This window comes from Micropterus dolomieu, linkage group LG22, assembly GCF_021292245.1.
Source record: "Micropterus dolomieu isolate WLL.071019.BEF.003 ecotype Adirondacks linkage group LG22, ASM2129224v1, whole genome shotgun sequence".
Classification (NCBI taxonomy): Eukaryota; Metazoa; Chordata; class Actinopteri; order Centrarchiformes; family Centrarchidae; genus Micropterus; species Micropterus dolomieu.
Window position 1 is genome coordinate 13,787,130 of NC_060171.1, and position 17,558 is coordinate 13,804,687.

Sequence of the window (17,558 nt, forward strand, 5' to 3'; positions counted from 1 at the left end):
CGTACGCCACTTCCCAAGCAAAGGTTGTGATCTATAAAAAACAAACTTGACGGGAAAATGTGCGTCCCATAAGTAAACTCTGAACCATGTGTCCGCACATAAAGAGGAGAAATGAGAAACGGCCACTCACATGGCAGAAGGATGAAACTGGAATGAATAGGCCTACTACTGTGTAAAATATATCGAAATATTACCTCTGAGTAGTATAAGCTTAAAGCCTTTCTAAATAATAATTTGATTGATTTTCCCTGAAGTGCGCAATAAAAAAAACATAATTTAAGATCATTTGCGGCGCACAAAACAAACCATGACTGAGGATAATAAACACAAACGGAGATACAGTCAGGTTAAATATTGGGACATTGGCACAATTCTAATCCTTTTGGCTCTATACACCACCACAATGGATTTGAAATTAAACGAACAAGATGTGCTTTAACTTTCAGCTTTAATTTGAGGGTATTCATCCAAATCAGGTGTAGGAATTACAACAGTTTGTATATGTGCCTCCCACTTTTTAAGGGACCAAAAGTAATGTCTGCTCAGCTGCCATGGCCAGGTGTGTGTTATTCCCTCATCATCCCATTTACAAGGAGCAGATAAAAGGTCTAGAGTTCATTTCAAGTGTGCTATTTGCATTTGGAATCTGTTGCTGTCAACTTTCAATATGAGATCCAAAGAGCTGTCACTATCAGTGAAGCAAGCCGTCATTAGGCTGAAAAATCAAAACAAACCCATCAGAGAGATAGCAAAAACATTAGGTGTGGCCAACATGGAACGTGGAACATTCTTAAAAAGAAAGAACGCTCAGCAACACCAAAAGACCCGGAAGACCACGGAAAACAACTATGCTGGATGACCGAAGAATTCTTTCCCTGGTGAAGAAAACACCCTTCACAACAGTTGGCCAGATCAAGAACACTCTCCAGGAGGTAGGTGTATGTGTGTCAAAGTCAACAATCAAGAGAAGACTTCACCAGAGTGAATACAGAGGGATCACCACAAGATGTAAACCATTGGTGAGCCTCAAAAACAGGAAGGCCAGATTAGAGTTTGCCAAACAACCCCTAAAAAAGCCTATGGACAGATGAGACAAAGATCAACTTGTACCAGAGTGATGGGAAGAGAAGAGTATGGAGAAGGAAAGGAACTGCTCATGATCCAAAGCATACCACCTCATCAGTGAAGCATGGTGGTGGTAGTGTCATGGCGTGGGCATGTATGGCTGCCAATGGAACTGGTTCTCTTGTATTTATTGATGATGTGACTGCTGACAAAAGCAGCAGGATGAATTCTGAAGTGTTTCGGGCAATATTATCTGCTCATATTCAGCCAAATGCTTCATAACTCATTGGACGGCGCTTCACAGTGCAGATGGACAATGACCCGAAGCATACTGCAAAAGCAACCAAAGTTTTTTAAGGGAAAGAAGTGGAATGTTATGCAATGGCCTAGTAAATCGCCTGACCTGAATCCGATTGAGCATGCATTTCACTTGCTGAAGACAAAACTGAAGGGAAAATGCCCCAAGAACAAGCAGTAACTGAAGACGGTTGCAGTAGAGGCCTGGCAGAGCATCACCAGGGCTGAAACCCAGCATCTGGTGATGTCTCTGCGTTCCAGACTTCAGGCTGTAATTGACTGCAAAGGATTTGCAACCAAGTATTAAAAATGAAAGTTTGATTTATGATTGTTAATCTGTCCCATTACTTTTGGTCCCTTAAAAAGTGGAAGGCACATATACAAACTGTTGTAATTCCTACACCGTTCACCTGATTTGGATGTAAATACCCTCAAATTAAAGCTGAAAGTCTGCCGTTAAAGCACATCTTGTTCGTTTAATTTCAAATCCATTGTGGTGGTGTATAGAGCCAAAAAGATTAGAATTGTCCCAATATTTATGGACCTGATTGTATCTGTTTGTGCAAAAGAACACCTCAAATATGTTGGACAGTTTAATCAGGAATCATATTAAGTTATAGGCCTACTTGCATGCAGTGCAATTTATTCTCATACATAAGGTGAACAGGAGGACAAGTACATTTAAATTGATGCTGTTTTCAATGTGTCAGATGAGCAAATACGAGTGCATAGTTTTATATTGCCTATTGTTATCAGATGTGTGTTGCCTTTTTGAGCCAAACGCTGTGCACCATCGTGTGGATGTGATGCGTAGCTTGTAAAAACACATTATGGAAATATAACGCTATTTTATGTCATTTACAACAAGTCATATTTCTTTTAACTCATCGGCAGCCTCATTAACTGAGTGCACTGTTTGGGTAGCCTAAATAAATGTTCAAACACAAGCAGAATGCATTTGGTTTAATCTCTTTTCAAACGGGGGAATCCAAATTAGTACCTGGGTCATCCCGTCTTGCGTGTGTGTGTGTGTGTGTGTGTGTGTGTGTGTGTGTGTCCCTCCAGTCAGTGACGTCACTACTCAAAAGAGGGATGCCCCATCCTGCAGATCGGTTATAAGGGGGTGAAGCTCTGGTGCCCCCTTTCCTCCAGTGCACAAGCGTTGTGTGAAAGTGCATTTTTTACCCACCAAACAACATGCTTCAGCTTCACCAAAAGAAACGTCGGTGTCACACTGAGTTAAATTTCATTTTGTAGCTTTTCTGTCAGATTTTGGCTCCTTTTCTTCCTGCAATCAGTATGTATTAATATTAATGAGGGGTGTTTCACTGACCATTTATAGGCAACTATGGGCGTTTGAAGGGTCGGACATGGAGCTCCTTCACATGCGCCACATTTCAAGTAGATTGTGATTTATAAAGGGAACTTGCTAACAAGTGTGCGTTCGCACGGTTTTATAAGTCTGGATATTTTTTGGCGTGCGCCATTTTTGGCTTTTGGGCGCACATACACTTTTATTGAGGAGTCTGACAGGTCACAACAAACCAAAGATTGTCAAACCGTGTGACTCTCCTACTTCTTAAGCTAAATAAATCATTAAAAGATCAGTGGATTATCTAAAAAAAAATTTTTTAAAAGCTAAAAGCTAGGTTGTTTTTACATTTTTGGAGAAACCAGCCAGCAACAACACCCAGCAACAACACTAACACTTTTCAAGAGGATAGTTTTGCTCAAGACCCTGCCTAACCAATACGTTAAAATACAAATCACAAGTGATGTGATAGTCACCTAAAAAAGACAAGAACATTTGAAACCAAACCAAGAAAAAAACCATTGCGGACAGATGTCAGAAATGCATCGAATATTATAGAACACATCCAAATATCACGTTGTTTGTGAGTTTTACATCTGTGGAACAAACAGGCATCTTTAACAGGTCACCAAAAGCACTTTTTAAGTTACAGAATACACCATAAATGGAGGTGACCGTCAGACAGAGGAAGGTTTTAACTCTCCTCCTGGGTTTTTCCTCTAAAACCTGTTCTTTTGAATCTGGGGTCAAATTAATAATGGCAACCAGCCTAAAAAATAGAACCAGCCATATGTGTTGGCGTGGTGATGGTGTAGTGGATAAAACACATCCACGTGCATCCACATGCTCCAGAGGCACTTGACCTTTGATATATATTGCAATTGTAAGTCGCTTTGGATAACAGCTAAATGACTTATTAAATTCATTAAAATTAAATTCATTAATGTGTTTGTGTGAAACCTCTTCGACCGGTTTCAGGACATAAAACGCCTTTCCCTTGATAAACCTCACACCTGCGTGACTCAGGATAGGCGGAGGCCCTTTCAACTGTTAGCCCTCCAGCACTTGCACATGTGCATATACGTATGTTTGTGTGTATCGCTGAGAGCGTGTGCGTGTTGTAGCTTTAGACGCGCTCCCTGTGTTTAAGGCTCACCACAGGGCAGGGTGGTGCTCTCTCCCAGAATAGGGTGAGGCGGTCACTCATCTCCTTCAGAGCTCTGAAGATACATTGCTGCCACTGCTCTGTGGTCTCACACATAAACAGAGTCATGGTCCTGCTGAGCTGCATTGTGCAATGTTTCAGCCCAGCATGGGAATTCGCAGGGCAATACCACCCGAGGTGTTGCCCTAAGAAACATTAAGTTCAGATGTTGCTAGTAAATTTTCAAAAAATATTTAGCATGGGTGTGTTTGTTTTCTTTTCTTCAACACTGTCTCTCTACTGTGCACAAAAGATTGCAATGTGGGCAATCTGACTCTTTTTATGGCTTGCATACAAACATGCACCCGCATATTGATATATGTACAGCTATTTATAGTATTTTGTATCAACTAAAAACAAGTAACCAGTATTGGTCTGACACTTGCACTGTTGATGGTATATTCTCATCTCATTCCCAGTTGAAATATGAGATGTCCAACATCATAAAGGGCATGATAATCAACTACACTGGCCAGAACAGGACCACAGAGCACACCTGGGACTACATTCAGAGGACGGTGAGTTGACTTCTTTAACCAACACACTCACACAGGTATATACAGGTCTAATGTAATGAACATTCTGAATAGCCGTTTTCTTAAGTGCTTCTTAACAGATGAAATCCAGCCTTTCAATTTTTCTGCAGTGCTGAAAATTGAAATGAATAAACTAAATGTATCAAACAAGTTTGCTTCAATAAAGTGACGGTTTGCATGCCATTAATACCCCTTTAGTTTGATAAGCAGCCGGTGACACAGCCGCATTCAGCTTGCGTAGATTAGTCACGTTGTGTGAACGCCACGACTTCAAGACTTCATAAGACGGCATGTGTAGTCTGAACAGCACGGTGATCTGCCGACGCTGAAAGTCATGTAGTCTGCACGAGCCTTAACATATGACATTTGGTCAGAGTTGTTATCTAAAGTGACTCTTAGAGTAACATGAGTGCATATATTTTTAGAATGGGTGTCTCCCATGTGAATTAAACTTTTAACCTTTCAGTACTGGTCACATGTTCTTTCTATTGTAATGCTGCATCCACACAATGTCGGCAGAATGTGAAGAACAGGAAAACTTCAGTCTCATGATTTAAATTGCCTAAATAAGCTAGTTTTGCACGTTTTGGAGCAGTTCATTGGAAAATGGGACCAAATACAAACAAACTGTACAGCTCCTTTTTAAATTAACAAAATCGATTATTGGTGTTAGATTTTATTTACATGTAACTGGCCAGCGGTGGAGCCTGTTGACGCTTGTGTGTAGTTCTTTTCATCAATATCTCTGACTAGAAATTAAGCTTGGTAGCCCCTAATTATGGTCCAAGTGATAGGACACAAACTCAGCGTAGTATACAGAGCCATGCTTCAACGTCACGTTACAAGAACTCTTTTTTTATTTTTTTTATGTTTTTTTTTTTATAAGTAGGTAGTTTTGGTTTTATGTGCCTAGGTTTTGAAATTAGTCTCTTAAGTTTTCTGCCTCCACCCCAATACAATTGCACATGATTGGCATTTTATAAAGGGTGCTCAAACATTGAAAAATAACTTTTAAATTACTCAACAGCAACTTTGAGGCTCACTTAAGATAACCCACAGACCACACAGTGAACAGTTTTCATCTGAACTATCTACTGCATCTAATCTACTGAAGAAATAGTCCCTATGTAAACTTTTAATATGCGTTTATCCTGAATAACTGAGAAGTTTCAATAAGACGTTGAGTTTTACTAATTTAAAGTTTCAATCCTTTGAGGAAAACAAACAAAATTCCATTCACTTCTGTTGTTTTCTGGCTGGCAGCAGAGGTTTCAGAGAAGGATATCTCAGAATCTCAGCACATAAGACTGAAATGAAATGCATGACTGGTGAGGAAATGTGGGGGATTTTGTTGGGCTTTTTTTTTCTTTCTTTTTTTTGTCCTTTGCATGGACTGACTCATTAAACTAGTCAGAGCATAGCAAATAAAAATGGCTCTGAAGCAAGCTTGTTCCATGCTGTTATCAAGTTTATGCATTTTATTCACTATCTCCTTCCTCCTTCTCTCTCTCTCTCTCTCTCTCTCTCTCTCTCTCTCTCTCTCTCTCTCTCTCTCTTTCCTTCCAAGCCTCTTTCCCACTGATCTTTCTGAAGCAAACAGTAGCCAAGAAGAGATTGGTCTCAGACACCACAATAGAAGAGCTCGTACACTGAGCCAATAGATTTGCTACTTTTGCCTTCATCTTTTTTGTATTTTCATGTTTTCACTCCATGCTCTGCTCTTTCATGCTCTGCTCTTTCTCTTTATCTCCTAATGTTTTAACTCACATCCTCCCTCTCTTTCATATCACCAGATGGAGTGCTGTGGATGGACTAGTCCGGGCAACTGGTCTGAGAACATTTTGATCAAGAACAGCTCCCAGAACCTCTACCCATGTTCCTGTCGCAATGAGTCCCTGCCTGGCACGGACATCAAGCATGTCGGCCTGTGTGAGCACCTGTCTGCAGGCACGCCCATCTATCAAACGGTACATCTAAAATCTGCAGTGCTGTTTCTGCACTAAGGTTCAAAATCATAATTGTGAATTTTACTGAACAGCTGTTTATCCTATTGTCCCATCTCGGTTCAGTCTGGCATCATGACATACATTACTCAAACAGTATATGCAAATACATATTTTTTTATAGAGAAGCATAATTCTGTGATTAATTGTAAAATCCTTCCAACTGTGCCCACTTGGTTCATCATTTTTGTGGTCACTCGCTCACTCAGGCACTGTTTGAAACTGCAGTCTGTCCCACTGTGCTGAACCAACCACTGTCTTTGAGAGGTTCTTACTGTGTTGAAATTTTGGTTGATGACCAGCCATGATTCATCTACTATAAAGACTTCTTGAAAATCATAGTTCAATATTTCAGCCAATTTCGCTTTCACACGCAATATCTTCCAAGTCCAATGTGTAACATTTCGGGGAGGATCTATTGGCAGAAATGGAATAAAATATTTGTAAGTATGTTTTCATTAGAGTATTATCAGACAAAGCAAGCACTGGCTCTTGAAAGGGCGTTTTGTGTTTTTTGCGAGTGAGGCGAGCGGTATTTAGGTGGTTGCAATCTGCAGACTCACTGTACATGTACCTTTTTAAGTGAACATAACAAAAGCGAACATAACGCATTTGAATGTATTTGAATCTCTTGTTGGCTCAACATTAAGTCTTTATGATAAGGTTTGCGACATCGGACAGTAAGTGAGCGCTAAAATGTTTTGACAGTCACAGGAAGTCTTACCTGACACAATGCGCGCTGTCTTCTGTAATACCCAGCCCCACTGAGGTTCACATGAATGGTAACATTTTATTTGTAAATGCCAACAGACCCTGTCCCGTGTTACTTCAGCTGGGTGAAAAATACTAGAGCATGCCTGCATTTTCCTCATAGACCTTACACCTTTTCTCATTACGTAAGTCGGTATGACTCGTGTTGCGTAACTCTGCCAGCTTGGTGTGGTCGTTCTTAATCAGCACAGTGAATATGGACTGCTGAGGCATGTTGTTTGTGCTGTGTGATTTGTTCAAACACCAGCAAAGCTTTACTCTCTCTCTCTCACTCTACTGTTTTACTCAGCTCAACTAAGCCGTGTTATTCTTCCCCTCTCTGACTCAGTCCAAAGCCAACAGTTGTGTTTTGAAAAGGCTCTGCTCATGTCCGGCAGGGATCACAAAGCCATTCATTTCTCCTCTGCTTCCCCCCACCCCCCAACTGTCTTTCTTAACTTTTCTCTCTTTCTCTCTCCCTCTCTGGTTCTCTCCTCTAGGGCTGTATGACTAGCGTGGAGAAATGGCTCCTGGAAAACTGTGGCGTTATTCTGGGAATCTGTGTCGGTGTGGCAGTAGTGGAGGTATCTATCTCTCCCTCTGACTAGCATGAAAGGATGAGTTCTAGTTTTCAAGAATATCTTAATATCATATTCTCCATATGCCATATGCACTGCATGTCAAAAGAACTTCACTGTTATCATTCCTCCTGTTCATACCGGCTATGAATCAATCCCTCCCTGACGCAACTCCATTGTAAAATTTGGGGGACAAAATCCACGCTAAAACTGTATTCTTAGTTCAGCCAAAGCTCATATGAGGCAAAAGTCAGAGTTAAAAGAATAATTCACTGTTTTGGGAAATGTGCCTGTTTGCTTTTTTGCCAAGATTGATGCCACTCTCATGTCTGCCTGTTAAATATGAAGCTGCAGCCAGCAGCCAGTTAAGGTCACAGCTAACCTGACTCTGTACATAACTTCTCCATAAAACCATGTGTTGTTTTCACACTTATATTTTTGAGCTGTAGAGGTGCTGGTAGACATATTCCAGTCTTCCAGTCTTGCTAAGCTAAGCTATGTTAAGCTATGCTAACCATCTCCTGGCTCCAGCTTCACATTTAACTAAGAGACACGAGATTGGTATCTCATAAATGTCATGTCTTAAAAGTACTCTGATTTCTTGCTGAGAGCACTTAACACTTGGCTAGAAAGTAAATAAGCATATTTCCCAAAATACTGAACTGTTCCCTCACAAAATCAAAAGGGTATCGTCCACAGATGGTGTTTCCTTGCTGAGCCATGGTGAAGAGATATCTCATGCTAGTTGCATGTGGGTTTGTTTCCAACTACCAGCTAGGTTTGTCAAAATCTGACTTCTGAAGCCTCATATAAACTTAAGCTGCTCTTTGGAATGCAATTTTACCCAGAACAAGGAGTGTGGATTTTGTCCTCCCATCTTTTACAGTGAGGAAGGGGCCACTTTCTTGCCGCAATGGAGAGGAGAGATTAGAGGAGCGATTACAGCAAACCAAAAACTCTTAACTAGAGCTGAAACGATTACTTGATCAAACGATTAGTCGATTGACATGAAAATAACAAGCACCTATTTTCATGATTGAGTAATCTCTTGTTCCCGCTTCCAGAAGGTGAGGATTTGCTGCTTTTCTTTGCCTTGTCTTGTTAGGTTTTGGAGTGTTGGTCAGACAAAACAAACACTTGCATGAAATCACTTTGGGCCTTCGGGGAACTTTTAATGGGCATTTTTTACTATCCTCTGGCATTTAATAGGCCGAGCAATTTATTAAGTAAATAATTGGTAGTTTAATTGATTATGATGTTAATTTAGTTCGTTGCAGCCCTGATTTCAACATACATAAAAGCTTGTGAGCATTGTTTTAACACAGATTTGGAAAAAATACATGATACAGTAGTCTGTTTTATGTGCATTTTCTATTTGTGAATTACATAACCTTTGTGGAAAACAAAGAAAGACTAGTGGGGAAAAAACTTGAAAAAACACTTGGCTCAGGTGGAAAAGTTGGTGTATCGATAAGAACAAAGTGCAATTAAAACAGACTTAGCAAAGTGACTTAAACATCACTGAAGCTTCCGCTCCACTGAAGACTAACAAACATCAGATCTGCGTGGAGTGATGAGGAGTAACTACATATTCCCTGATTACTAAGTTGACAACTCCATTTCCTCCAGCTCCTTGGGATGATCCTCTCCATGTGTCTGTGCAAGAGTGTCGTCCAGGAGGATTATACCAAAGTACCGAAGTACTGAGCTGAAGACGGAGCCAGCTACACACCACACACAGATGGATGGACTCTTTTTGTCTCCCTCTCCTTGTCTCACATTCTTAAGAACACACTCACACACACGCAAATTGAGACAGCTGTTGCCTCCATTTGAGCTTCTCCTGCCTTGACAGCTGTGCAAATTTCTCACGCCCCGTATGTCCCACACACACAAACACACACACACCTCTCAATCAAGCTTGGTGGAAGTAAGTCCACAAGTTACCGTTGTTGCGTTATCATTTTGTTTTTTTTAAGGAGACATTTATGATGTTATTGTAATTTTTCTTTTTTAAATGTTCATATATGTGTTGTTTTGTTTTCCTGGGCTGACCTCAATGAAGTGCTTAACATAGTAGTAGAGAGCACTTTAGTGACATTTGGTGAGCTGAGAGCCGGAGAATCTTCTGACTCCGGGGCATGGAGATGAGAGAGAGACAAGAGGGTGAGGGTGGGTGCATGGTAGACGCTCTCAAGAAATTAATACCACTGTGTGATGCTGCAGCTGGTATTTTTGGTGCAGAGGGTGGAGGAGAGGCCCAGGGCAGGGCTGATGAGGTTGAGGTTTTGGCTTCTTTCATCAGCTCCTTGTACTCAGTAGCCCTCCTCCTCCTCATCCCTCCCTCTATCCATCATCTGTTAGTGTCTAAATCATGTCCCTGTCCTTTTCTCGGGTGTGTCTGACTGGTAGCGAGTAGCTTAACAAAATGACTAGTTTTGCATGAAGTAAGTGTGTGTATGATGTGTTGAGTGAGTATTTTATTTCTTCTTGTTCTTTTTTTTATATTCTCATGTCGTTTCTGTTTTGTTTTTACAGCTGTACATATGACTTTGGTAAGGGATTATGGCACTTCAGTGCTCGGTCAGCGTTTTATATGAGAAGCTGTCACCCACATGCTCTTGTTTTAAGAGTTCAATTGTTTTTCATTTCCTGTCAGTTGTTGATGATGTACAGAGCACAGCAATAGCTCGTCTGCACTATTTTGGTCTGAATCTGAGAAATTACCCTTAGAATGAATCTGACATCACTCTCTATCGCTATATTTTAATCTCTGTAGCATGAATTTGTGAACAGATCAACCTACCATAGCGCCTGCCCCAAACTTATTTATTTAAGCTCATTACACCTGCCGTCATTTTGATAAAATCATAGCAATAACATGAAAACGGCAGCTGTGTGACCGCAATGTATTTTCCCTTCTCTGCGTCATGGTTTATTTTCCCTGAAGTAATTTTCCCTGGTTTATATTATTGGTTGCAAGAGCAGAGAAAATGTTGGAAACTAGCATTTTTATTATAATACTGCATATTTCAGAAGCCGCTATGAACAGAAAATGACTGTTCATCATTCCATGCTATCCTTGCTAAAAATGATTCACAGAAATGTTCCTCTACTCGTCATCAGTCCTTCCACTTCATTTCAAACACGCTATTATGGTTGGATTTATGGTTAATTTCGTATTTTGTGGATAGATTGCACTTTTATTTGGTTAATAGTTTTTCATGCCATCTCACAAACGAGGGTACAACTGGTCAGTTGTGTCAGAATTACGGCCTCTATTTTATGACCTGTTCTATTCAAATATTAATTTAACTAAATGAGTGATGAAGGCTTTTTTATGGTGTTTTTAAGATATTTTTACACTTTTACAAAAAAGTTAAAAAAATATTCGTGGAGCTGTAAGCCATGTTTGAAAAACAAACGTTTCTTGTTATTATTGAGAACTATTAAACCTGAACACACTAGAATCAGTTGAACTTATTTCATTTTGTTTTTTTAACAACAGACATTAACAACTATGTATTTAATCTTTCCCTTGGTCAGTTGTCAGGTTTTGTACCTAAAGGAGCCAGAAGATGGCAGTATGTGTTCAACAGTGTCCTAGGCTCCAACAGAAAAGCTTTTGCACAAGATGAGCAAAATTAGTATGTTATGGCGTTTTAAGTGTAAAATGAAAGATTGCTCCTCAGTGATTCATTATGTTTTTGAAAGCCTGATTTGTAGAAGCTGCAGGTTTAATTATAGGGTTTCATTTAGATTCTTAAGAAATTGCTTATTTCACTACCTTCCCCTTTTTACACCTCCTAAGCTAATTCATTTCTTCTTTTCTTTTTATTTCCCAGCTTAGTCTTTGTGTTTTCTTGTTAAATTAGTCTAACTACCCTGTGGCTGAACAGAATAAAGAGCTCCACATCCCATTTATTTCACTCTGATAGCAGGATTTTTCCGGAAGCAAATACAAAAGAGCTCCTCTCGTAAGATTTAAGTGCAATGACTCTTATCAAGGAAAGGGAGCTTTATGATGTCATGTCATGCCAGAAGCTAATATCTCACCCCTGACTCACCAGGACTGCTTTTAAGCAAAACAACACTGTCACCACACGGACCTTGCTGCTTTAATCCACTATTGTCTAAGACATTTAACCTCAGTATGAGTACAGCTTAGTGTTCTCTCAGGAGACTGCTTTCAAGTAACTCAACACAGCCACATCTCATCAGGGAGCTCTGTCTATGCTGAGTGCTTCAAGCGCCAAACATCAATTTCTCATTTAGAACATGATATTGGACTTCAGAACACTAACTGTGGGCCACGTGAAGGAAGAAATCCACAAATTGGATTAAAGCAAGACATTATTGGACTAAGAAAAAGGCACAATTTTGACTCAGATCTTCATCAGGCAACCGAGGGCAACAAGACATAAGGATAATCTTGTTGACATCATAGTCAAGTCATAGTTAAGAAAGTAACACTTTCAGTATGACCCTCGGACGTATGATCAAAAAGTTACAGAAATCAGAATCAGTTTTCATGATTGAGGGGAGAAATGAGGAGAAAAATTGTGGTTCAGTTAAGGTATATCCAATAAAATCATTAATATTCCATATAGCTTGCTGTCTTTTGTTTCTTGATAAATCCGCTCTAGTCTTACTACAACATTGTTTCACCTCTAGAAGGTAAAAATGTGCCCATTCTTGCTGAAACTTAAGTGGTAATCTTTATTTTCCAAACAAATATGGAAATAATTTGCCGGTTCCAGCTGCTAAAAGTTGAGGATTTGATGTCCTTTTCTGTTTCATATCAATGTAAAGTGAATACATTTGGATTGTTGGCAGAACAAAACAAGCAATCTACAGATGTCACCTCTGGGAAATTATGATGGTTACTTTATCTAAACATTTTGTATGGCTTATAGAGCTGCAACCATTACTGTATTAATCAGTTATAGCTATATTGATAATTGGAAAAGCATTTTAGTCATCTTTTAAGCAAAAGGGCAAAACATTTTCTCTTTCCTGCTTCTCAAATTCGAGGATTTGGTGCTTTTCTTTGTCATACGTCATAGTAAACTGAAGGTTTGGATTTTTTTTATTTATTTTTTTTTTACTATTTTCTGACACTGTATAGACAAAATTATTATTGATGAATTGAGATAATTATCAGCAGATTAACAGATAATGAAAATAATCGTAGTTGCTGCCCTAATAGCTAAGTTAAGCCCTTATGTACATGATATAGACTTTTCTTTATATGAAGGCTGTGGAATAACTAAGTGGGCCTATATAGGTGGAGGATAGTGTAGGGCTGCTGTGCTCATCAGATGACACACACGTACACACACACACACACACACCAGGCCAAACACAGCGAGCAAGGAAAGCCTCTGGGTTTTTTTTTTTCATAGAACTGTCAATCAGCAAGTCCAGGGCAGACGAAGTGGGATAGATGATGATGATGAAGGTAAGACTGAATGAAATAAAAGGATGAATAATGAAGATGTCGAGGCCACATGTTCAGGAAGCATGAAGTAACCTGGAGAGTTATTTTAAAAAATATGCAGATTTGAAACATCAGTGTGTGTTTTCAGTTAGCTCTCAGTTTAGTTCCATTGGTGCTCATCCAACACGCAGATGACGGTGGGGGGCCCTCTGTGGTTGTCCGAATGCCCTTCTTCCTCTCAGCATCCTGTTCACGTTGTGTCATGAACATGTCCAGGCAGCATCCCCAAATGCCCTTTGGTCACCCCACATTGGACCCCCCACCTCCACCTGGAGACTGACCCATCTGCCTGTTCCCTTCCTCTTGCACAGACCCTCACTGGCCTTCCTGTTTCTAAATCTCTCTCAGGGATCATACATAAACAAACAGTGTGCACTCACTCGCTTACACATATCCATCTGATAGATGTATAATAACATAACTATCTGGGTCTTTCCCCTGTCTCATGCAGATTACTTATAAGCCTGAGGAGCTCTAATCAGAAATGAGCAGTATGAGTCACAGTGGCCCTGTAAGAGATGGAAAGAGGATCAGCGAAGTTCCATTAGCTGTTTAAATTGTTTCTGCGATAGGCTGAGAGGCGGCAAGTGGCTGCAGGTCAGTGGGTGTCCTCCACCTCATTTCCTGCCCAGCGGCTTGTAGTATCCAGCACCAGTCGAAGAATGATATACTCCCTCACACTCAGTGCCACCTTCCTTTCTCTCTCTTCCTCTTTGTACCCTTCTCTCTTATTCCTCTTGTGGGCTAATCCAGTGTGATAAGAGAAAGCTGTCCTCTCCATGTGGCCTCTTTGGCCTGCAGAGAGTAAAGACCTCTGAAATCACTCTGCTGCAGCTCCACTGCCTCGCAAAACATTGGTGAGCATCAGCAATACGAGTATGTGAAAACACGCAGTTTCCGCTCCTGTCCGGTGAGATGGAAGTGTGGACTGAGGGAGAAATGAACTACAACTGGATGCCAGTTACATATTTCACAAAAACATCACATAAGTAGCAGCTTGCAAAGAAAGCCCGTTTCCAGTGGTAGAATGTAACTAAGTATATTTACTCAAGTCCTGTACTTACTGTATACAAAATTAAGGAATTTATTCGATTGTTTGGTTGGTTTGGTTGGCTTGGCTGCCTATGATGGAAACATGCTACTTAGCTTGACATGAATGCAAAACGTTTACATGTACTGGGCTATTTTTACCTAAGTACCTAAAAACCTGGTTTTAAATCATTGTTTAAATTATTTTTTAAACCAAGTAAGCCAGAAGAATTTTGTTTTTTTTTCAACTGTTGGTCTGACAAAACAAGACATGTCAGATTTAGTTCTGGGAAACTGATGGACATTTTTCTCTATTTTTGGACAATTGTTAGATGGAACGATTAATCAATTGTTTTAGAAAGAAATTGGCAGATTAATTGATAATGAAAATAATCCATAGTTGCAGCCTTAGAAGTAAACATCTCTACATCCTATTAACTAAAAAGCTATCACGCCTGCTTCATCTTTTGATTGACACTTGACTAATACTTAATACTAAATGCTGATTGGCGCAATACATGACGTCACCTTTTTCCATCAGAGCCTGTGAAAACTAATTGTTTGGCTGAAGATATTCATGTAGGATGCCGTTACCCATAATAAGAAATATGACTGGGAAGAAAATGCTTTCAGGGCCTTTAAGTAAATAATCTTTTGATGATCACACCTTAGTGCTGTGCTTGAGGTGCTAATTATCTCTCATTGTGTCCATAAATACCTCATAATCACACTGTAATCTTTTGTACCAAATTACAGCCACAATATTGCTGTATCAGTGTACCCCACAGGCTTTAATGAGATGTCTCTGCACTGAATGAGTGTTTGCATGTTTGTATGTGTGCCTGTATGTGTTGGCATACTGCATATACCTAAGTCTATGTGTGCTTGTGAATGTGTGTGCTTGGTGCTTGAGTGGGAGTTTATGTCTGATCTGATTGATGGAGGTGGTAGTGGAGGCAGCGCGCCCCTGATTGAAGCTACAGGCAGCACTAGGCTTCTCATTAACCTATGATAATGCACCTGTCACCCTGATACTAAGCCTGGCAGCACATTTGTTGCGGTTGGCTGTTCTCGCTTCTTCACTTTTTTTTTCTCCTTCGCCTGAATTCACTCCCTGATCCATCTATCTCCTTCTGTTTCTCTCAATATCTACCGCACTCTTGCACATTAACACACACAAACACACAGAAAGTAAGCTCTGCCGTTTGGAGAGTCTTCCTGACTTTGCCAAAGTTGACCATTGTAGATGTAGGGTAGTGCATGTGGGTTTCCCCCCCTGCTCTACTGAATGCAGTAGCTACAGTGTTTAATAGGATCTATGTCCACTATCCCATCTGGTCCAGGGTTGATAGGGGATCAACCGTTCCTGCTTTCATGGCTGCATTTGTGTATGGACTACAAATGTAACGGCCTCTCCAAAATTGGCTAACAGTATGTGCAGACAACATACGCTCTCTCTTAGTCGAGTAATTGGTTGGCTGACAGAGATGTGATCTCTTCTTCTGGTCAGTGGTTAATTTTAACTCAAAAAGAGAAGACTGTTACAACTTCCTTTCAAAAACTTCTCAACTTAATTTGTGTGCTAAGTTATTAGCAACTTCTAAATGGAGTTGTACCATTAAAACAAACAAAAACAAGTCTAAGCCCTTAAGACGTTAGTAATCTGTAAATTGATTGAAAGGATACATCTGTTGCACCATATTAAATAAATTATATATTAAACATTGCTGTCAATCCTTTGTGAATGTAGATATGAATTTGTTTTATTCATATAGGCACACATGGAGAAATGTGTGTGTGCAGTTTAGAATGAGTGTGATATCTGATTATGCTAAAGTTAAAGTGACCAGATTTTTGAAATGAAAACCGGGGACATTTTTGGTTTGGTGGTCAGTATGTCATTTTAAGGCAGAATCTACCTTTCAGTCAATAAGTAGAGGCTGCAATCCCTTTTTGGCAAGTAGAATACTGCATTTTATGTGTTGTTTTGGCCTTTTAAAGGTATTTTAAGAGGTAAAACTTACTAGTTGAGTTATAATCTGTCAAATATAACCCTCATAAATATAATCAAGTCATTTCAGGGCAGAAATAACCATAAACAGATAAAAGAAGCTGTAAGCCATAAACTGGGTGATACGGCTTTAACATGTTGCTCACTTTTGGCGGACAATAACTTTTCGGCATGACACCTGTAAGCTCTGCTGTCCAGTCTTTCTGGGACTATGTAAAATGTGATTTCAGGTCTGTTAACACCTTATACAGTCTATGATTAGGACATTTCCGGGGACAGGTCACCATAACCGGGGACTGTCCCCGGAAAACGGGGACGTCTGGTCACCCTAGCTGGTGTAGCTGGTGTTGTAACATGGAACAGTTAGCAAACGTACTGGCATAACATTTTGTAATTTGAGGTATGTTGTGTTATTTCTGTGGGGAAAAAACTTTTTATATCATTATTAAACACAGTTTTATCAAGTCTTGGGTAAGATGCGTCAACCATATTAACGTTTTATCCCTTTTACCCTTCATTATAAATGGATCATTAGTGAGCTAATGTTAGCGTTCTCTGTTGGTTCTAATATTCCACAACAGTAAAAGTCCTGCGTTGAAACTATTACTTGAGTAAAAGTTGGTTAAAATTATTAGCAAAAGTAAAAGTACTCTTAATGCTGAAAAATTACCCCTGTGAGAGTACTGTACTATACTACTGTACTACAACTATTATTATTACTGATGCATTAGTTGTTAAAGCCATTTTACAATGGCCATTGTAAAAGAGTATCATTTTACAGTTGTGGCTAGTCAATGTAGTGCTAATTTTAACCTATTTTTATATACTATTGGGTAGTTTAATCCTTAACAATGCACCCCTTTATAAAATGATGTTTTGTATGTAGCCTAAATCTGTAAAGTAACTAATAATTAAAGCTGTCAAATAAATGTAGTGGAATAAAATGCACAATACCACTGGCAGTTACTAGGTGTAAATATTTATTTTTTATGAAGAGCTGATGTAAGTGGCTCCAGTACTAGTCGGTGTCGTATCTTAATCTCTTTCTATAATTAATTTTCTCCTCACTAGAAAGGCTCCAGCTCCTCCACCAGATGTCTTCTTTTTTCCCTGTGGTCCGTTCCAGCCAGTTTCTCTGCTCTCCAGAGGGCTTGTCTGTGATTTATTTATCCTATCTGCACATTCAGTGCCAGTAACACACCCTGAGAACACACAGGACTATGGGAACACTGCTTCGAGCCGCTGGAGAGTGTCAAGAAAGGGAGAGGACTTA

At 39.8% G+C, this 17,558-nt stretch overlaps 1 protein-coding gene across 1 annotated transcript in view; it reads left to right on the forward strand.

Annotated features, from left to right (window-relative positions):
- The window catches only part of cd82b (CD82 molecule b), a 28,261-nt gene extending 15,911 nt beyond the window's left edge, over positions 1 to 12,350 (forward strand). The window contains exons 7-10 of the mRNA XM_046037843.1: positions 4,298 to 4,396; positions 6,208 to 6,381; positions 7,668 to 7,751; positions 9,375 to 12,350. Coding sequence (XP_045893799.1) covers positions 4,298 to 4,396; positions 6,208 to 6,381; positions 7,668 to 7,751; positions 9,375 to 9,452 — 435 coding nt within the window. The 3' untranslated portion in view covers positions 9,453 to 12,350. The remainder of the gene's footprint in view (positions 1 to 4,297; positions 4,397 to 6,207; positions 6,382 to 7,667; positions 7,752 to 9,374) is intronic.
- The last annotated feature ends 5,208 nt before the right edge of the window (positions 12,351 to 17,558 follow it).